The sequence below is a fragment of the Ornithodoros turicata genome, chromosome 7 (assembly GCF_037126465.1).
Source record: "Ornithodoros turicata isolate Travis chromosome 7, ASM3712646v1, whole genome shotgun sequence".
Lineage (NCBI taxonomy): Eukaryota > Metazoa > Arthropoda > Arachnida > Ixodida > Argasidae > Ornithodoros > Ornithodoros turicata.
In genome coordinates this window covers 24,073,297-24,095,301 of record NC_088207.1, presented here as the reverse complement: position 1 = coordinate 24,095,301, position 22,005 = coordinate 24,073,297, and the positions used below count along the sequence as shown (strand labels likewise).

At 45.1% G+C, this 22,005-nt stretch overlaps 1 protein-coding gene across 3 annotated transcripts in view; it reads right to left on the bottom strand.

Moving 5' to 3' along the window:
• Positions 1 to 3,047: 3,047 nt before the first annotated feature.
• Positions 3,048 to 22,005, bottom strand: part of LOC135400370 (beta-1,4-N-acetylgalactosaminyltransferase bre-4-like) — a 112,443-nt gene continuing 93,485 nt past the window's right edge. For all 3 annotated transcript variants that reach the window (XM_064632214.1, XM_064632216.1, XM_064632215.1), the window contains exons 3-8: positions 19,327 to 19,831; positions 16,105 to 16,337; positions 13,955 to 14,142; positions 13,196 to 13,318; positions 11,367 to 11,462; positions 3,048 to 5,501 (exon numbers count right to left, since the gene is read on the bottom strand). In XM_064632214.1, the coding sequence (XP_064488284.1) occupies positions 5,369 to 5,501; positions 11,367 to 11,462; positions 13,196 to 13,318; positions 13,955 to 14,142; positions 16,105 to 16,337; positions 19,327 to 19,735 (1,182 nt within the window). In that variant the 5' untranslated portion in view covers positions 19,736 to 19,831 and the 3' untranslated portion in view covers positions 3,048 to 5,368. The remainder of the gene's footprint in view (positions 5,502 to 11,366; positions 11,463 to 13,195; positions 13,319 to 13,954; positions 14,143 to 16,104; positions 16,338 to 19,326; positions 19,832 to 22,005) is intronic.

Genomic DNA, 22,005 nt, shown 5'->3' with positions numbered 1-22,005 from the left:
TATAATTCCATTTGTTTGCTACAGTACTACTGTCATACGCATAAACCTTACACATATACCATGTCACTGGAGTTCCTAAAGGGGAAAAGTGGGACAAAATTCTCTTCCCCACAAGTTGCTGTAGAATCCCTCCCAGAATATTTTCCTCGGTACGCTACTGCCAGCTGTTACGCTCATCTTCTAACCCAGATGCCATTAACAAGCAAAGATTCCCTGGTACAGTAAGTGGTTGTGTGTCACTTCAACCATGTGCTCAATTGGACCACAAATTCCCGTGGTCAAAATGTTGCTTGGCATAAATGAGTACAATAGTCTGATTGGCATAGGCCCGGTTTCACCAACGCCGATTAACATTTGAACGCCTAATTCTGCTTCACTAAAGGGAGTTATTGTCACTGAAATGTTCATCGTGTCAACAACTAACATTTGTAAAAGAGAATTCAGTCCTAACTTAAAGTTTCAGCAACCCTTGATCTCGGTTCAAAGTTAACAAGCGTTGGTGAAACCGGCCCATAGTCTGCCAGAAGCATTGACCTTGCCACTGCTTACTGAGACCACAATATGTGCTTTTTACCATGTTTGACTGGAAAATTCTGATGGGAGCAGCGGTGTGCTTTGCAATCTGGCTAAAATGAATTTTTGCTGAACCAGCTAACCACCAAGATATGCAGCACGGATGACTGTCCCCAAAGAAATGTGCAGTGCATGAATCTGTAGCGACAGCTTCAACAGCCAGCTACCCCACAGCACGAGCGCGTACCCTGAGCATTTGTGGTTTGGTTCCATCTGTAGCTTCTCATTAAACAACTCTACACTGTGGAGCAAAGTCCTGTTTATTTATAGATATATAAATGAAAATAAATCTTTGGAAAAAAACTAGAAAAACTACAAAACCAAGCGGCTAGATTTGTTTGTAATAATTACTCAGGTTAGATCAACATATATGAGATCCATGCTGGGATGGCCTTCACTAGAATGCCGTAGAAGACAATCTCGATTAAAACGTTTTTATCACATATATCACGGACATACAGGCATTCCTCGAGGGCATTATCTTTTCCCACCGAGTTACATTTCAGAACATGCAGACCATGAGTATAAGGTTGAACCCTATCGTTTTCATATGTCTATTTTTAGAAATTCTTTTTTTCCTAAAACAGTTGAGGAATGGAATAGACTTCCACGAGATCTTGTTTCTTCCCCAAGTGCCATTTTTTGTGAAAAGTTATGCATGTATGTGTTAGAGTAATTGAACTTTTGTGATTGTGTTGTTAAGTTATCTCCTCTCCCCTACACAATGCCACTTAGGTGGAGCAGTAGGGTAGTGTAAATAAATAAATTAATAAATTATATATATTCGTGATAGATGGAACTGAACCACGAAGGTTTGGGTCCGCACTCATGCTGTGAGGTAGCTGTGGCTACAACTTTCTTACCCGTTTTCTTTCTGCCCATAAGGGCAATATGGCTCAAAAAAGAAAAGAAAAAAAAACGGCTGAACAAATTACTCTGACCAACACCATTCATACTGTCTAAATAGAGGCCGGAACCTCATTTGTAATTCATTCTGGCTCCACCTGCACACATCAAGATGAGGGTGCTATAATTTCAAGATAGAAACGTCACCATTAACTGCTCCTATTCAACGACACTTTTATTTCAAATGGAGAATAAATAACAGGTTGTTCAACAGTGTGCAAAAACACTGCGCTCTTGCAACTACAGCTGGAGGCTGAAGCATCACACATCTGAGAATTCCACTGAAGTATAAGATCACTAAACAAGTCATCTGTCATTAGTGAGCAACCGGACATTATTGAGAAGGAAAAAGAAGGTTATTAAAAGCAAAATATATGGACTTGTTCATGCCATGGCAATGTTATCTCAGCTCAAGGAATGTGTTCTTTAAAGGTCTTCACTACACACAGGCTGTGAAACAAATATGGAGAAGTCAAATATTAATCCTAGATTGCATGTTCATCATCTAACGAATGTGTGTGCAATAACTCTGTTGTTCCAAATTAGCCCTTCCTTGTTACGGGCTAATCTACAATTTTCTTATAAATCTCGAATATTTGTGCCAGTCTTGCAAGCTTGCAATCGCGACGATGGAACTGCGACGACACAACAAATTAACCACGCTCCTTTTGTATTGGTGTCAAGGTATGTTCGAGAAATTTTTGCACCATAGTGGCCTTCTAGAGCACAGCAAACATTTTGCCCAACAAAAATGCAAAATACTAGTTATTTTGAAATATCTTGCTGTTACCCAATGTACAGTAAGTGAAGCACAGATGATTAAGCGATAGTTAGATGCTTTTGCTGTATAACACAAGAAAAATGCGACTATTCAGAGAGCTGGCCTAGGATTTTCCCTCTCCCTCGAGCGCCCCGCCCACCCGGAGCGCACCAATGGGAGGACGCGTGGGCGGAGTCGACTTTCATTGCCATCTGGGGGCAGAGGTTCGAACGTAGACGGAGACGTGCTTTTCGCGATGCTACGTCCACTGGGTCGTTCCATTCACCATGGCCCTGAGTTGGCCCGTGTTCCAGAGATGGCGCTGCTCGATCTGTGAACCTAGGGACGCGCGTTACTTGGCACCACGAAAGTGGTCGGCGATAAGTACTGTGTCTGAGCGGTGCTCGCGTTTGTCTGTTTGTTTTTGCTTTTAATGAACGCTTTATGATGGCTTGTTTTTGCTTTTAATAAACGCTTCATGATCGGCGTCCTTGGGCGATGCAGTGCCATCTCTGGAACACGGGCCAACTCAGGGCCATGGTGAATGGAACGACCCAGTGGACGTAGCATCGCGAAAAGCACATCTCCGTCTACGTTCGAACCTCTGCCCCCAGATGGCAATGAAAGTCGACTCCGCCCACGCGTCCTCCCATTGGCGCGCTCCGGGTGGGCGGGGCGTGCAAGGGAGAGGGAAAATCCTAGGCCAGCTCTCTAGAGAATAGTCAAAAATGCTTCATTGTTCAGTAAACGACTGTCTTTAAGCTGCACACATCTTGAGACTCGTCATGTAATCAGAAATTCGATCCTCCATCTGCCCCGCTTTTTGTTGTAGTGAGACTCCCTTTGTTGCTGCAGCAGCATTCATTCAGAGGGCAGACAAGACACATCTAGCCCTAACAATTCAAATTTAAAGATCACAATCACAGCTAAAACATCGGTAAAGAGAAGTGTGTAAGTAACCAGACCAGTCAAAACAACAAGAACTAATCACTTGCAATAGCAACAGGGGGAAAATGCACAAATGGATGCATATTCGGGACGGACCAGTATGCAGGAGAAACAGCCCTGGTAGGACACCTTCCAAATTAACTGCTGATAAAATCAGTAACTGAATTGTCCTTGCGAAGCTGAACTGTGCTATGGCAATGTCACAGCAACATAAAAGGGGCAGCATATTTGTGACAAACTGAAAAGGACAAGCCTTGACGGTGCAAAAGCGAGCTTTGGAAACGATGGCTTGTGCCAAAAACATGGTTAATATCTACGGTCTGACTTTTTCGGGTTATACCCGATTCCTCCTGTTTATCCCTTCCTGAAACTGTTTAGGACCAGTTCACGTTAAGCCCGATTTCTCCCAGAATTCCAATGACGTATATAGAGTTGTATCATGACGTATCACATACACTATTTAGTAGCAATTTGCATGCATGTCCGATGCAAATCTTATTTGAATGCAATAATACGCGTAGACTATGGGGAGCACATTTGATGTTTGGACATCCGGTGTTTGTCGCTATGAATGGCAAGATACGTAGTGTGTTTGACCAATTAGTATATGCATTTTAACTGCAGGTGGCTTGCTGTACATTAAGAAAAATCCAGCACCCTGATAACGCTAGAGTGCATCGGTAGCACCCAATTTTTTCCCTCTCAAATCTGGAAAGGCATTTAACGTAAAGAAGTCAGACCCTGTCGATACTGTGCATCCAAGTAGGACTTGTTTCAGATATTAAGCTGACAAGAACAGATCTTTATCCATTTTTGATCTTGGGCAAGACGTCGAACAGCAAATTAATGCCGAGAAGGGAAGCTACCCCAAAAATTATTTGAAAAGAAAGTTTCTTTAACCATAACTTCCACCATAGGTGGAAGTGAATACGTAATTATTACCTGCAAGAGTTATTAAGCAAAATGACAGAGATCTTGCCTCCTTAAAAAAAGAGCAAGCCAGAAAAACAGATTTCAATTGAATGAGGAAAAACATGACTACAAGGCACAGATCTTTTGCAATTATTTTCTACACTAATGTGTATCTTCCCCGCTATTACAGGACACCCTGAAAGATTTATGGCATACCTAGTACACTATCAAAGTAAGTACAATTGCTTACATACTTAACAAAACTTGGGCATGTTGGTAGATGCTTGTGTTGTGGGCAGCCAGACAAAGAGAAAATGTAGCTGTTCGCTGTGTATTATAATTATCTTGTTTTGTCTCACTGCCCACAATAGAAGTGCAATGCTTGTCCAGTCCCATGCAATGGCTCATATAATTCAAAACAGAGGTATAAAAACAGCCTTTGTATAACCTAAAAAAAAAAAGAACTATGCACCAAAACAAGTTGTTTCATAAGTTCAAGGTATGAGGCACCACATACTATTCAGTCCTCTGCAAGTTCATGGTGAATAGATTCTCAGAGCACTGTGTCACAATAATGGTGCGATGAAGTCTGCATCTTCAACTTCTCCACAACAGCCACATTAAAAAGTCCAAGAGTGTGCAAATGCATAAAGGACGTCCGGATTAGATCCATTAAGCTAAGTACGTAATACCAAATGTCCTTCGCTTATTGATAAGGACATGCCCCTGTATACCATACTTCCAATGGCACACTGTGAATGCTTTGTATGTTATGCAACCCACAATTTTCTAGAATCTAGAAAGTGACAACCTGTGGGCAAAAGAATCTCCATGTGTCTCATGAGTATGCCAACAAGTAAGTTGCATGTGTAGTGATCTGTTTCTTTTTATGTGTGTATGTGGAGCAGTAATTATGCTGAGGTCACCCAAGAAAGAGTGATCGTATTAGTGTGTCATCATCATGGTCTTCATTAAATACTGCTGTCATAAGGTGACCAAATCAGATGTGAGAAATGATGACACATTGTCATGTGAATCAACTTCAAACCTGTAACACATTTGCACACCCTACAAGGACTGAAGTGCATCCGATTATGCTCCGCCCTGCAGCTGTGAAAGGCAACTGCTACAGCTACGGTGAATCTCATGCAGTGTGATCTTGAACTCCGTGTCAGCAATGGCACTGAACACCCCAATAGCGGAACGATTTCACCACACAGATACACCACTGGGTCTAAAGAGGTGCAGTCCACGTCTGAGGTCTGCAGCTCAGTCTTTGGGTTTCACATCAGCCAAGATCCAGGTGTAAAGTTTCTTGAACACTATGTCCACCCGCTTGTATTTAACACTATTAATCCCATCAGTTTTGTAGCGTAATCTGCCTTTGTGTAGAAACTTGTACCTAAGGGAAAACAAGGCATTATTATATACAGAAGTCCCACAGAAAATGTCACATGTCTACAGTGAACCATAAATGTGAAAAAGATAGCCTCGTGTTGTAGAACTAAATTGTCCCCATCATCACTTCGGGTAAAACCTAAAAAAAAAACAAGAACTGAAGTCCCCAAAACCGCAAATGCGGGTATTTAGTGGGGCTCAGGTGAACACTAAATGTTCCACACTTGGTTCTACTTCTCACCAACTTAGTTTTTGGTAGCTGTATTGTCAATACACTAGTACCTAATCTCGCAATTTTTCTTTTTTAGATAAAATATGCGGAAAATAGTTCCACATTGAAAAAAAAAAGGGGGGAGGAGAAAATGCTTCTACGCAACACATAGTAATTGCTGCATAAAATGGTAAACAACCAGAGGAAAGATGGCAAACTAAGCCAGCACTGGCAACACCACCTAGAGACCAAGCCTGATCACTTGAGCAATGCAAAGTAACAATTAAGAGTCTGCCAATCATGACAGTGCTTTCAGTGGCTGAAGCTACGGTGATGAGCCATCATTAGCCGCATGGAAAGCCACTGGTAGCCACAGAAAGCCTGTGTGTCAAAATAGTCTTCGGTAATTGGCTGACTTTATATACGTCTACGTGCGAAGGAGTGAGAGGAGGCATGAACAGGCTTTGTTTGTCTAGGTGACACAGGCACTGGCACTGGCGCTGGCACTCGCACTCGCACTCGCACTCGCACTCGCACTGTCAGAGTCACATAAACACTCATTCGAAAGGGATGGACATCTAGGATGCAGCAGAGGAACTGGTATCCTCGACAACGTACACCGCATACGATGTACTACACTACTGATATAGCTTGGACTGCAACATTATGATTGTGTGACATTAGCACTTTCTAAGGTAGCTGATTCCATCAGATGCTAACATTATGCTAGCACCAGCCGATGTCAAAGAATAGCAGCTGACGAAAATGTGCCAGCAATGCTATTCAAACTGACACCTTCCCATCTCCAACGAGAAGAGGCGCATGAATAGTGTTTTTAGGATCGAATACAAATCAAATAGTCCCAATGTCAAATATAGTGTTATGTCGTTGGGGGGGGGGGGGGGGGGGGGGGGGTTCACCCTGAACAGCACAACCGACATCTCCGTGAGATACGCTCTGGCTCCTATATATTGTGTACGTGCTTACATGCTGAGTGTATCCGTTCGCACTGAGTGATTTAGATCTTGTGCACCCCCATATCGCACAATCTCACCTTACTTGAACCACACTCAGTCTACCTGGAGCCATCTGATAGCCTATTACATCAACACACCACAAATAGAACTGAATGTTTTTAGAATAGTGAACAGTTTAGTGAATTATGCTGCCCATCATGGTTTGCGTCTTTAAGTTCATAAATACGGTACTAGAGCGGTCCAATGGTGATTCCTAAACTCTCAGCAAAACATGGCATGCAACAAGACCAGGGTATGCATATCCAGTGATGGCCACTAACTACTTCTAGAGTAGTTCAACTATAACTACTAACTATTTCACGATGGAGTAGTTTAACTAGTAGTTCAACTACTTTTTAGGGGAGGTAGTTAAAACTACTTCTTTAACTACTGCAATGTATTTCAACTACATCTATAACTACTTAACGTTGTCCATCAACACCAATCCCATACTATAGTGTTCTTGGACACCTAAATATGAATCACAAGCAGTGATAAAAGTGAAGATTTAGTAGACAAGCACAGCACAATTGCTCCGCACCTCCGTTCTCTTCAAACAAGTAGCTCAAGGTAAAGGTCAGAAGCACAATCGTGCCGTAAAGCTTGCGACAAAATCGGAAGTAGTTGGCGCCTGCAATAACCTAACTACTGTAGTTAACTACTCAAAATAGTAGTTTAACTAGTAGTTACCACTACATTTCAGCAAGTAGTTGATAACTACTTTTTAACTACAACCAGGTAGTTTAACTAGTAGTTTAACTACATGTAGTTAACTACTGGCCATCACTGGCATATACAGTACTTCGTTACTGTAAAACTCCATTAAACTGCACCTGGCAGGGACACAGAAAAACTGTTTTAAGCGGTGCTACAGCATATCCGAAAATACGAGATACTTTATCTCCACGGTTCCAAGACGACCCCGACACTACAACACCCAAAACGCGGAAAAGAAACTTTTGGTCCAATACATTATACTGGGCTCTTTATTCATCTACGTCGTCCGCATCACTGTTCTCTTTGTCGGAATCGTCCTACAACGCGTCGTCTTCTGTGCCGTCCATTGCATTCGAGATGCCACGCTTCCTGAACACACGCACAATCACAGTGTCTGGGATGGCACTCCACGCTTCCAAAATCCACGACACCGCTTTACTCGGTGATGCATGCTTTAAGCCGCCAGTCGGTGTCAGCTGCTGGTAACCTGTTGCCATCCATTCGGCATACAGCCTCCGGAGCCCATCTTTGAATGGCTTGTTCACAGACATCCAGAGTAATGCCAAGTAATGCACACGGCGCTAGCGACGTCCTGGACGGGCTCTGCGGGTAGGAGGGAGAGTAGATGAGCCGTGTGGTGAAGCGTTCGAGCGTTATCTGAATAAACGACGGAGGGTATTCCCGGGCGTGCGACGAACCAACGAAGGGCAAGGATGAAGACGTAGGTAGATGTTTGTGACCAACGCCAAGTGAACGGCGCACGATACGGCACAAGTACTAAAGGGCGCGACATAGGCCTTAGAGGACGTCAATGGGAGCCGCACATGAAGGGGACCGGCAAAATCCACACCAACCACCACAGTGAAGGGTGCAGATTCAGTTATGTGTTCAGAAGGAAATGCACGCTAGGAGGGTTGGGGCTCTGAAGTCGGGATCGACGGCATTGCAGACAGGTGGTGTGGACGCGTCTGACGCCCACGTGTGACCCAGTAGCGGTTTCGCAAATCAAGGAGCGTCATCTGGGGGCCGACATGGCATAGGCGAAAGTGTGTCTGCATGATAAGCATTCCCGTGAAGAGATAAAAGGATGTCTAATGTCATTGCTGTCGTGGAGGCGGTCCAACCGTCTCCCGACTCTCAGTAAATCATCGGAATCTGGGCAGAGAAGGGGAATGGTGGATGATGTGGGAAGCTCTCTGTCTTGCCGCATGGTGGAGAGTTCCATCCCGAATGCTTCGGCCTACACTTAACGCAGCCAGCACAATTCGCTAGCTTGCATTTCATGGGAAGTGACTGGGCCGAGAAGCAAATTCGCTAACGAGCGGGCGTTGTGGATGGACCAGAGTGTCCACACCGTAACGCGTAGAAGGCTGAGGAGAGTGGCATAACGGCCCAAGTTGATAATTGGGAGCGTGTACTGGCCAAGGACTGGGCAGAGGAGGAACGTCTAGGCGACCGGCGCGTCGGATAAGGCGTCGTGAAGTGGTGCAGTGGGTGAGGATGGCCAAGCTTCTGCTGTCAGTTCAAGCAACAGGGGACCGCATCACCACAGCGAGTATTGTAGTCGACTGATGTGAATGCCGCAGGAGACCAAATCAGCGGGGTTATCCTGGCCTGGGCAGTGACGCCACGTGCAGAAAGACACATGTTGTCGAATTGTCATAACACGATTGCGTACTAAGATTCTTTCTGTGACAAACTGTCTGGCGCAGTCCAGTGGACAGCAATAGTTGAACTGGTCCAACAGAAGACTGGGAGGCCGGCGAGAAGGGGGAGATTCTTGAGGTGAGTGACTAGCCTAGCAGCAGCGAGGTAAGCAAGAATATCCAGACGCAGGAGGGACACTGTTCACTGGAACGACGCGTCCCTTGACAATGAGCAGCTGTGCTTCGTCAGTTCCTCGCTTGCCTTGAGGACTGACCAACGTAGACCGTGGCGCCACACGCCCGGCATCAGCGAGGATGTGGAATGCAGGAGCAGAGCTGCTCTTTTCTGGGTTGAAACCCAAATGATGCTGTATGTCCATGGAGTCAAGAAGGGGGGAGTCCGGCGCATTAACACTGCCATTCTGCTTGCTCATTAGGGTGCAGCAGTTTGTCCCAGCCTCGGCTCCAAGCCCACGACGACTAGAAGAACAGACTGGCACGAATGGTGAAAGGAGCAAGGTACCCGAGTGGGTCGAATCTGCGGGCTGCAGCATGTAGCACCGTTCGATCCTTTCATGTGTGTGGCAGTAGCAAGATACGTAGTCACACTACTGATGATAAAGGCGATGTCATCCGATGGACAGTTTCAAATCATGCCCCAAATCTTTACCGTGGGATCAGCAGAGATATTGTCGTATGCCACGCCGTCTGTGATGAAGCGCTGACTGAGTGTCAGGGAATTAGAAGACCACTTCCGGAGGTCCGTACCGGCTTCGGCGAGACTGGTATAAGCGTCTGGATATAGTTGGAGGGTGTCTTCCTCTGTCGAGGCTCCGACAACTAAGTCGATGACGTAGAAGCTGTGCTGAGGCATTCGGCAGAAAGCGGGTAACGTGGGGCGACGTTGGTAAGATGATGCTGGAGGGTGACAGCGACCAAGAAAGGACTAGAGGATGTGCCAAAGGGGACTCTGGTCATGTGCCACTCTTGAACTTCAGGGCACGGATCATTCGGGGTGGGCGGCAGCGCTGTCCAGAGGAAACGCAAGGCATCACGGTCTTCAGGTCGGATGAGTATCTGAAGGTAGGCCTTACGAATGCCTGCCGTTAGGAAGATTTGATCACAGCGAAAGACAATAAGCTGTGATAGGAGGTTCGCATTGAGATTCGGTCCCTTCTGGAGTGTCCGATTTAAAGATATGCCCCCTTGACGTGGGAAGAGGCGTCGAGGACGACACAAAGCTTAGTCGTCACTGCTTCTTTGCGGATGACCGCATGATGGGGTAAATAATAGAGGACGTCCAGAACTTTGGGGCAGTCAGGCATGCACAGTGAAACCTCGTTAATGCGTACCTGGCGGGGACGCGAAAAAACTACGTACTAAGCGGTAGTACGGCTTAACCAAAAACTCAAAATACAAGTCCACGTACCTGTCTAATGGAAGAAAAATAGAACATGTTTGGCAAAATTAGGTTAGATATCGCCGTTTATTCACGTTGCAACAAGATAGTCCGTTATTTTCGCTTCGTACCGAGGCGGCCTTGCAGCAATGATCGCGGCTTCAAATCCACCAACACTACTGGCGAGCTGTTCAAGAAGTCTCCATTTTCTAGCAAACTGATCGACGGTATGGATGATGTCCAGTTTCTCCTTGGTGTTCAGGACACGGTGGCATGGCGCTGTCCCACAAGTTCAGGCACCGCAAGAGGTTTGAACTATTCGAGAACGTAGCAATTCACCCACATCAAATGATCCTCCGTTCTATAAAGAGTGGACGAGATACTCCACGATGTCCGTCGCATTAGGCGTTCATCACTCTGCTGCCAGGTGCTCCATCTAGTTGACTGCGCGATACGAGCAGCCATGCAAGTACGATAGGTTGGCTGGCGTTGTGCGAGACAATTTGGCAGTGTTACTAAAGTCGGGATGCGTTTAATGTGCGGGGAACAGAAAAGCATTTCAGCATAACATTTAGGCACTCAAGCTGAGATGCATTCAATACACAAATGAGTCCAATATGGCAGTAAATCTGGTACTTGTGTGTTTCAGTACCTCAGTTAATTACTACTTCGGTAAAGTAGGTCAGGCTAGGTTTCGGCATGTCCAACTTTCAACCTCCATTACGATTCCTAGAAGAATATGCTTTGCTGTATATTTACGTATACTTGTTTTACAAGAACTGAAATGAAATTTGCAGTCCCAAATAACAGGCAAGCAATAACTCACAGCTAGTACTGATGCTTAATACTCTGGCTGTCACGATTTAGGTACATAACCCACCTTTCAGGATTGGGGGTATCCTTTTCGTGTTTCAGCATTGTGTACCTTGCTATGTTTGCCGGGTACCTTGTAATTGGCAGCTTATAGTGCTTCAACCTAGAACAAACAAAAAATACTTCCAGTATACTCGAATTTAAGGAGGTAGTACTACATCACATCACTCGACCACACTCTCCATTCATCATCTTAAAATAAAGGTGTGTTGTTGTTGTTGTTGTTGCGTCTATTCAAAACAGAGAGTCGAACCGAAACGTTTATCAGTTCCGTTCGGGTTTAGGTTCGATGATAAGGGTTCAGTTCTGGTTCAGCTCCAGAAAGAAACTATAATGGTTCCAACCAATTTTTTCCAAACAGTTCGGTTCCCGAACCAAAAATTAAAAGAAAGCACTGGTCCAGGATGTCTACTTGAACGAAATTCACATTAATACAAATGCGATTTCATCTGTTTCGGCGTTTGTCGATATTGTTTTCCTCGAGCGGGCCGCTGTCATCGCCACCATCTTGCAAACCCGGAACCGGCAGTGTGAGTAGCGAGAAGACGAAGAAGTGAAAGGAAGCCACTGCGCCTGCGCCAACCCTTCTTGAAGTGTGTAATCATGTTCACGAATGGCGGACACGTGTCTGCGTTGTTGATCTCTGTCGCCGAGACTCGCTTTGTCCGCACCTGAGAACGATCACAATTGCTGCCTAATCACGATTGCACGCGATGTGGATCCTGTATCAGTGCGTTTTGGGTATTACACTGCTGGACATAGAATCCACATTCATTTGAACATCATTTCCTCACTCAACGTTCCTTCCGAGTACAATGACATGTGCCGTATCGTTGACGTCAAGTCAAACAGGGGTTTGGTTCTACGTAATTTATTTCTTCGGTCCTTACTGCGAGGCGACTCAATACTATTTGATTTCCCGCCAGCAATGGGGTAAGGGTATTGCCCCTGGCGATGAAACTCCCCACTTGTCATCATTTAAGTGAAGTTGTTGTTGTTTATGTAAGATTTTGAGGGAGGATCGTCCATCTCCAATGTCCAGACCAAGCCTCGGACTTGGAGCACCCTGTGCCAGATGATATCCATGGTACAGTACAACAACACGTAACACGCACCTCAAAATTAATGTCCCGCAAAGTACTCCCCAAACGCCTAACAAATTTGCGGGATATTGAGACAATGAAATTGACAACCTTTACAATGTTGCCAGTAAGTATATTTATTCTTTGTGCAGTACAGTGGGGTATGGGTAGAGCCTGAAGTTTTCGGGAAATTGTTTTTTCTACATTCGGGGAATAAAAATGGGGTAAATAATCATGTGCTCTGAATCCCTGCAAATTTCGGTGGAAAGACTTCCGGTACGCTACATACGGGGAGAAATCGAGCTCAGTTACTCGAAATAACTGAATTGGTTCGGTACAAATGGTGATGCAATTGCATATGCTGCCAAACAAGTTAGTGTGCATTCCTACAGCCATTTCAGTGAGGGCATTTGCTGGGTAAAAACTAAGGTTTCACCCTAAAGAGGCAACCTTCAATTCAGGGTGCAAATTCGGGAAAGAATTGGGTTAAGCCCTAAACTTCAGGCTCTAGGTATGGGCCAGTAGCATCCATTTAGGCCCTCCTCGAACGTCATCTAACTCTCCACTTGCAAAGAGCATATTAGTGTTTTCATTAATCAATTTGAAATTAATCCAATTTGAATCAAATGACATCGTCATTTCATCAGAATTGATTCGATGGGGAGCTGAACAAAAAAAAAAAGCCGCGAGGAACTTGACAAGCTGATATTCAAAGACCAAAGAACGTTGTTGTACGTACTATTCAAAATCTTACCTATATGACATGTCGTCGTCTTCTCCACCCCAGCCCCAGAATTCATTGGAAAAGCCATTTACTAACTGCATATGCTCTTTCTTCAGAGCACTCACACCACCAAAGATGCCTGCATATGGTAGCCTGGAAACAATACACACACTCTGTATTTGAGAGACTCATAGTATGGCAAAACAACTGAAGCTACAAATTCATTGCATACATACCTTATATATGTAATCTAAAATATAATGCACAAATTAACAAATTATCAAAAAGTTAACAAGTTATCTATAAATCTTATCTATAGATCCTTATCCGTGTTATCCTATCCTTGTTATCTATAGATAATAATCTTAAATTAACATTTCAACATAACACTGTCAAGTAACACTGTTACATCCTTTTCCAAGATGTGACAAGAGTCATCACACACACAAAACTTTGATTGACATTGATGCCACATTATACAGAGCTCTCCGCAGAATCCCCTAGTTTCCATGTGAGCTGGCCACAAATGGTAATTTCATCTACGTAAATGCTGGTATTGCCAAACACCATTCCCCAAAGAAACATAGTGCCAACAAATTAGCTTAGGTGTAGGAACAAAAAGATAGAGATGTTGGCTCCTGAAGAGCTGGCTACCACAAATCCCAAGGGAAGGGAAGCTGTTGGTAAGAGCTAATACCCAACGAAGGAGCCACAGACCTATGCAGCTAAGTATCAATAACATTTAATTTACTATTCAGATTATACATAAAAGAAGGGCTGAGAACTGACCTATATTTAAAAACGTCTATGGCCACAGACATGTGCCGAGGATGCTCTGGGCAAGTGTAGAGATTGCGGTCGTCCTCAGGAATGAGGTCAACGTCGTGGAAAATGAAGCACTGGTAATCGTAGAGTGCAGATGCTTCAAGGTAGCCAATGTTCATCAGCTTTGCTCGGTTGAATTTCTCCTTGCCAACCTGAAAGATGTGGGGTGACCACAAGCGGATCATAAATGAGAAGCAGTACAGTGTACAAGGCCCTCAAAATCAGATACAAAGCTTCTTTTTACCACAATAATTTGTGGTTCTGCATCGGGAGACAACTGTGATAATGAGACACACCACAGATCTGTGGATTAACTTTGCCCACCAGGGGTTCTTTAAGGTGCAGTGAAATCTAAGCACAACACACACACACCGTGAGCAACACATAGCTAGGGCCTGACTTTTTAGGGTTAAACCCGTATCCGCCCGATATTTACCCACCGAACGAAATCTGTAAAATTCGGGTTTAACCCGAATCTACCCGAAAACATCCGGGTCGCGTGGCACACTCATAAGCGCGCATTAAAATAAAGTTTGATAACATTGCTAAACATTAGTTCCATGTTAAGACAAATTTTTATTAAACAAAAAAAAATCACCCGAATACACCCGAATTCCTGACGACAGAATATGCCGTAACGGGATTTAACCCGAATACACCCGAATTTTCAAATGAAAAATATCACCCGATATTTACCCCCCGAATTTGGCCAAAAATAAAACCCGAAAAAGTCAGGCCCTATGTACAAGGCCCTCAAAATCAGATACAAAGGTTCTTTTTACCGCAATAATTTGTGGTTCTGCATCGGGAGACAACTGTGATAATGAGCGACACCACAGGTCTGTGGATTAACTTTGCCCACCAGGGGTTCTTTAAGGTGCAGTGAAATCTAAGCACAACACACACACACACCGTGAGCAACACATAGCATGCCCCTTGCGAAAGAGGATCAGTAGAAGAGCACGCTACCAACTGAGGCACCGAGGCCGGTACTTGATTATAAATGAACAGGAAAATATTATACGTAATTCTAAATGCAGAGCCTGCAAAGCACAGCTCTGTTCATTTGCGTGAGTCGTGTTCAGAACTATGGGGTTTGCAGCACAGGTCTGTTCAGTGTCTTCTATCCTGCCACGATCTTCGAAAGATGTGAGGCCCTCTTCGGAGCGAGCATCACTGGCAGGAGCTTACAGCATGTTGCAGATCTCACGGATGCAATGATCGTCACTTTTTATTTCATCGTCAGCATCTCGTACTTCACCCGCGGAGTGTTTCCACATCCCACAGGCAAGAAGTGAATCTCAACACAGGCATGAAAGAAAAGCAAGCCCAAACGTGGTACACGTAACCCCAATGGCACACCTAGGACGCTGGGTCTGGCTGGGTAGCAAGGAAGCACGAGGAGGTTATAGAACAGCCGTCGAATGGCAGCATACATACAACAAAAAAAGAGGAACTAAATACACATGCAGAACAAAAGTTCCACGAAATGAGTTTCCAAACCTGTTGAGTATGCATATTTCACATCTTAAAATACAACGACCACTACAAAGGGATGACAGCGATATAACACGTTTTCTGCTTTTATTTCCCAGCTTTTCCAAAGAAATTACTGCAGGATTTAGTATACTTTCAATGGCTTTCTCCACGTTTCCACCGTCATTGCACTTTTCGCATGAGAGCTTGTGGAAAGCAGCATTTCAAGTTTCATAACGAAAACACGCATCACTAGAGCCTGAAGTTTTCGGGAAAGATTCCTTTCTAAATTCAGGGGGTAAAAATCGGGTAAATAAACATGTGCTCCAAATTCATGCGAATTCGGGCGGGAAAACTTACAGTGTGCTAAATTCGGGGGAAAATCCCGCTCAGTTACTCAAACTAACTGTACTGATTTGGTACAAAAGATGATGTAACTGCATTTGCTGCAAAACAGGTTAGCGTGCGTCGCTACAGACGTCTCAATGAGGGCAATTGGCAGGGGTAAAAAATCGGGTTTCGCCCTAAAGAGGCGACCTTCAATTTGGGGTGCAAATTTGTGGAAGAATCGGGTTAAACCCTAAAACTTAAGGCTCCACAGTTCACCGACAGCTCGACTCGACTAGGAAGACACGTACCTCTTCCACGACAAATATTCCGTAGTCCAGCTGCTGTCTCCTGAGCATGTAATGCATATTGTGAAGGAAAACGCGTAGATGCTCCTCACGATCCCTGTAGGGAATGATGATGGCCACCCGATGCCTGGCTACACACTCCTTGGGTTTGTACCTTCCACCCGGCATCAGGTCAGGGAACAGCTTCTCTAGCTCTTCGAAAGACAGTGAGTCTTTCAAGACTTTTAAAGGCCCAACTGCAATGGTACAAAGCACAAGGTACAGTTCCCATGAATTGGCAGTGTTTGATAAACTACATTAACACTCACGGATGCATCTCACGAACTGGAAGCAGACCGGTCCACTCCCGTCATGGCAAAGCGCTAACGTCTGTCTGATGCTTTCAGTCTTTCTTTGTTGCCTCGGACATTACAGGTCTACAGGACTGATACGCTCTTCCTCTTGGGATCACCAATACATTTAGCACTTTACTGTCCGCTCTCCAAACACAGGGTTAAAGGCTGTCTTACACCCAGAGCTTCAGCAGAAGCCTGTACCTTCAAGATTTGTGTAATGTGAAATGGCTTGCAACTAGGATAGTCTCCTAATCTGCTATCTTGCTTTTGCCCAAAAATCCCCTAATTAATAAGTTAATCAACAAATTTTGGGTAATTAGTCATCTTGTAGTGGAACACTCTTCGAGAGGAGGTCCGCCTGACCGTAGAACTCAACCGAAAAAACTACATTTATGCAGCTCTCATACCTTTTTTTTTTTTAAATAAAGGTTCTGTAAAGGCTTAAAAAAACACCCTATATATTTCTTCGCAGGTACAGTGCTGGACAAAAGTTCACGGAACACTCGGTACTTTTGCGCAGTGGTAACTTTTAGAGGAACTCGTTTCTTTTTCAGGTAACTTTGCAAAAGTAACTTAAGCTAAGTTCCAAGTTACTGTTAGTTCGCTTTCACGTCCACATATTCTCTTGCTTTCTCTCCGATTCTTTCGTGGCATTTTATGCCATAAAAACGTGATATTCAACCAATGACAGTATTCCATTCAGGAAGTAAGAACCGCTGCCATTGAAATGAAGCTGAACCATTGTGTGCCCCCAGGGAGCAAAAAGCAACGCGTTTGAATTCTTGGACATAAACAAAAACGATTTAAGCATGTTGCACTCCTCCGCAGACAACTCAAGGTCTAACTCAATTGCTCATGCGCGCTGCACCTGTGTAGTGCTGTTTTGTGTCCTAAGTAATTTGGAAGTAACTCATTCTTTTTTTTAAGTAACTCCATAACTACGAGTTACATTTCAGGATGCAGAACTTCGTTATTAACTTAGTTACATTTTTCACACGGTAACTTAACTCGTAAAGAGTTATTTTTGACAGGTAACTTCTCGATCTATGAGTACGAAGATGTGCGATCTTCGATATAACAACTCCGATATTATGATCAAATTGGTCCTGTCAGCTCACCCAATGAAGTACAGCTCGCGTCAATCTTAATAATAACATTGGAAAAAATATGGTCGTGCTCCCGAGCGCAATCACAGCAACCCTTGGGGCCATGAGGAAATCTTAATGGAACAAAATTATTCTGTTAGTTTAACGCCATGATTTTGTTCACTTAACATTCCCTCAGTACTCCCAGGGTGGCTGTTATCGCGCTCGGAAATGAGAACAAAAGTTTTTCCACCGTTATTATTAAGGTTGACGGGAGCTGTACATATGTAAACAAGGCTTGGATATAGATATGGCAATCATCGTGAAAACGTTTTGCGATTGGAATTCTCCCGGCGCCCGGTAAGATGCGCGAAAATCGGAAAGCAAAGGTTCCGTTTGTTTCACACAAAAACATAAATAAAAACATCAAGGAGGCATTTTCAAGAGCCTCCATGAGCATTAAAGTGAGAACGCGGCGGGTTTTGCAGCGCATATAACTGACGGGGATCAGATGCACCTCGCCATCCACACCCTCTCCGCATCGTTCGCTCACCCTCAAGATTTCTTTTCTTTGTTCTTTTTTTCTGATTCGCCGTGTGCTACGATGACGTCGGCAGTTCCGAGACGAGTTTAGATGAGGAAGGCACACTGCTCGACTTGAAGTTCGACGCGCTCGATGGATTTGTATTGGTGCTTTGCAAACGTGAGCTGGCAGACAGTTGCGCGTAGCCACTCAAATACGTGTCGAATTGACGAGGCGTGTTCTATAGGACAACGCAGTTCCGATAGCTAGAACGACTATGGCTACGTACGGCACTGGATGACGGGTAATGGACGATGTCGTCGATCTCAAGAGGTGCGGAGCTTCACGTGGTATCCTCGGTTATGTTGTCCTTGGAAAAGCTTTCGTCACAAAGCTGCGTAAACCTAGAGCAAGATAAAACGGTTTCGTGCTCTGAACAAACGTTCATGTTCAGCGACGTCCGACTTGCACCACAGACTTAGTTGACGTGACCGGCGATTTGGTAAGAGCTCACGTGTAACGATACCCTGATATAATGATCGCATTTCGCGTTCCCCTGAATATCGTTATAAAGGGGTAGACTGTATATAGAAAACAAACCATGGCGTTGTACAGTATAGAGTTCTTCCTACTTGTAGACAAATGACGTCATAGTGTTCGATAGCGCCACCAATAGACCTCTACCCGAGGAACGTCATCATGACGTTAGTAGACAGACTGAAACCGAAACAAATGGAAGGGGAGGGCTGGGTTCCACGAATGGGCACTTGTTCGCTGCCTCCTATTGAAAGAAAAGTAAGACCGCAGGTCGCGTCCCTTATAGCCTTATAGGGACTATCGTAATCCCCTCAAGACGGTGGCTTTCGGGCGCGACCTTGTTCGCCCCCTAGCTTCCAGTGTAGTTCAACTCTACCAAACTGATGGCACTGTCTAACACTATGACGTCATTTGTTTACAAACAGGGAGAGGTCTATTTGGTAGAGTTCAACTACGCTCGAAGCTATAGGGGGCGAACAAGGTCGCGCACGAAAGCCACCGTCTTGAGGGGATTACGATGGTCCCTAAAAGGGACCATCGTCAAAGGGACGCGACCTTCGGTCCTATTTTTCTTTCAATAGGAGGCAGAAAACAACTGGCCATTCCTGAAACACAGCCCTCCCCTTCAGATTTGTTTCGGTTTCAGTCTCTCTACCAACGTCATGATGACGTTTCTCGGATAGGGGTCTATTGCTTCGCAAAGCAACTGGTAAGATCGCCGCAGAAAATGAGCTCAGCAACTTACCTAGCTTTGGAGGAATAAGAGGACACAGTTCGAGCACGGATGTGTTTGTAGGTGCAACTACTTCAGTCACGTTGTCTGTCCTGAACACAGTCTGATTACCACTACCATTCACAAGATGTCTACTCTGGTTCACAACACCGATTGAGTCTCCGATGCTGAACGACGTCCTACTGACGTGAGCCTCGGACTGAAGTGGATCCGCCCCAAGGAACCATGTGAGACCCGGGGAGACATTCTTGAGGGAGGCACTGCTGTAGGCGAGCAGGTTGACGCTGTACTCGACCAGAAGGAAGATGACAACAACAGCCACCAGAAGTCGATAGAAACGACTTCGGCAGAAAGATGGGAGCGAGGGTCGGCAGCCCGAAGATGAGCCTCCGGGCTCTGCTGACAACATCGTGCTGTGCATGGACCGTTCGTCCAAGAGGGCATCACCATGCCCCCGAGTGGTTCCCCTGGCCAAAGCTATCCCTTAGTATTGTGGAAAAGGCAGGCATCTGAAATTCTGATAATAAAAGACAATAAGTGACAACCTCAAACAGGGGAAACAATGAGTAAAGGAACCTCAAAAGGTATTAAACTGCTGCGTTGTCGAGCTGTACTTACAAACAAGATGAGTACAGATTTTAGTCATCATAGACATAGTCATTTGTGAGAATTCAAGGTGTTGTGAAATTCCGATACCAATGTCGAAATGCTTGCGTTTTACTGTACACCATAGACACTTTTCAGATTTTTTCGGACTTTGGCATTTCTGGCATTTCTTTCCTTCCTTTCTTTTCTTTTTTTTTTTTTCGACTAAAGGTGCGAGAAAAATCCTTAAAGGTGCAGCGGTCTCTTTCCTGTGCCGCTCGACTTTTGACCACCACTCTTCGTTCATATACCGTGTGCGAACCAGGGTTGCGAAATGGAGTCTTCCATTCAGATTCCATTCCGAAGAATGGAGATTTGCGATAATTCCATTCCTTTCAAGTCCTCGGAATGAAAAGGTACGATCAATTCCCACTCCTGGAATAACTTGACAACCCAATTCCATTCCTTTAATTCCATCATAAAAGAAAAGGGAGCGGTAACCATACTGGCTGTAGGGTTGCCATCATGCCGGTATTATACCAGCACGGCCGGTTATTTGCTCGCTCTGCCGGTTGCCGGTAGAAAGGTGATACCGGCAGCCTTTTGCCGGTATTTGTGGCTCAACACCTTTTATAGGGGCTTTTACGGGGTTTTCCTTTCAACATTGGACTACAGCTTGAATAAATCTGGAGCACACCCAACTCCGTAGTCACCAGTCGTTTCCTTAGTTATTCATTATTATTATCATTGTTGTCTTGAGCGAGTACGCTCGTTCTTTCTTTCTCTCTCTCTGTATACTCTCCACCCTTCACCCACTTTCCCTTTCCCGCGAACATTTCCTCCTTTCCCTCTATTCCACCTCCTCTCCCTCAGCCGGTATTTTTTACTACGAAAGGTGGCAACCCTAACTGGTTGGCCCTGCAGTGCTAGAGGAGATTGACATCACTCAGCACAGCAAAAGTACAAAGACAATGGTATTCACTCTTGACCGAGTGCAGGTGCGGTGCGTGTGTGCAAAGGGCACGATTGAAACAAGCAGGCGTTGGTTCCAACGGGTTGAAACCAAAACTACCACCGGGACACCCACACCCTTCAATAGACCTCTCCCTGTTTGTAAACAAATGACGTCATAGTGCTCGGCAGAGCCACCAGTTTTGTAGAGCTGAACTACGCTGGAAGCTAGAGGCGAACAAGGTCGCGCCCGAAAGCCACGGTCTTGAGGGGATTACGATGGTCCATGAAAGGGACGCGACCTATACGGTCCTACTTTTCTTTCAACAGGAGGCAGCGAACAAGTGTCAATAGACCTCTACCTGTTTGTAAACAAATGACGTCATAGTGTTCGACAGCGCCGCGAGTTTGGTAGAGTTGAACTACGTTCAAATCTAGTGGCGAACAAGGTCGCGCCCGAAAGCCACGGTCTTGAGGGGATTACGATGGTCTCTGAAAGGGACGCGACCTTCGGTCCTACTTTTCTTTCAATAGGAGGCAGTGAACAATTGCTAATTCGTGGAACCAAGCCCTCCCATTCTGATTTTGTTTCGGTTTCAGTCTGTCTACCAATGTCATGATGACGTTTCTCGTGTAGAGGTTTATTCCAATTCCATTCCTCCAAAAAGAATAATTCCATTCCTAGGACATTTTTCGCCATTCTATTCCAATTCTATTCCGCGCTCTGATAAATCTGGAATCATTCCAACTCCGGAGTCGCAACTCAGCAACCCTGGTGCGAACAGGTATGTCAACACGTGTAAATGGTCATGCCAATCACTCTACCCAGCCCGCAAGGGTGCACTTTTCTTTTGCCGTCGTGCCCACAGGGACGCTCGATACGTACGCTCCCTCTTTCGCAATGTGTGACACAAAGCCCCAGCGTCGTCTGCTTTAGCATATCGCGGCAAACCGCGTGCCACAGACCCAACCGCGCTACGCGCTTTTCGAACGGCACGCCGCGGCGCTTGTCGTCGTGCAACGACTGCGGCGGGCAGCAGAGAACGAAGGAAACGCGGGGTTCACCATCTTCCCCCCGCCGTTCGTTGCAGCTGGCTATTCCAACAACTATTGTACATCGACTCTCGCGTCCTCCGTGCAGGGTGAGGACAACTG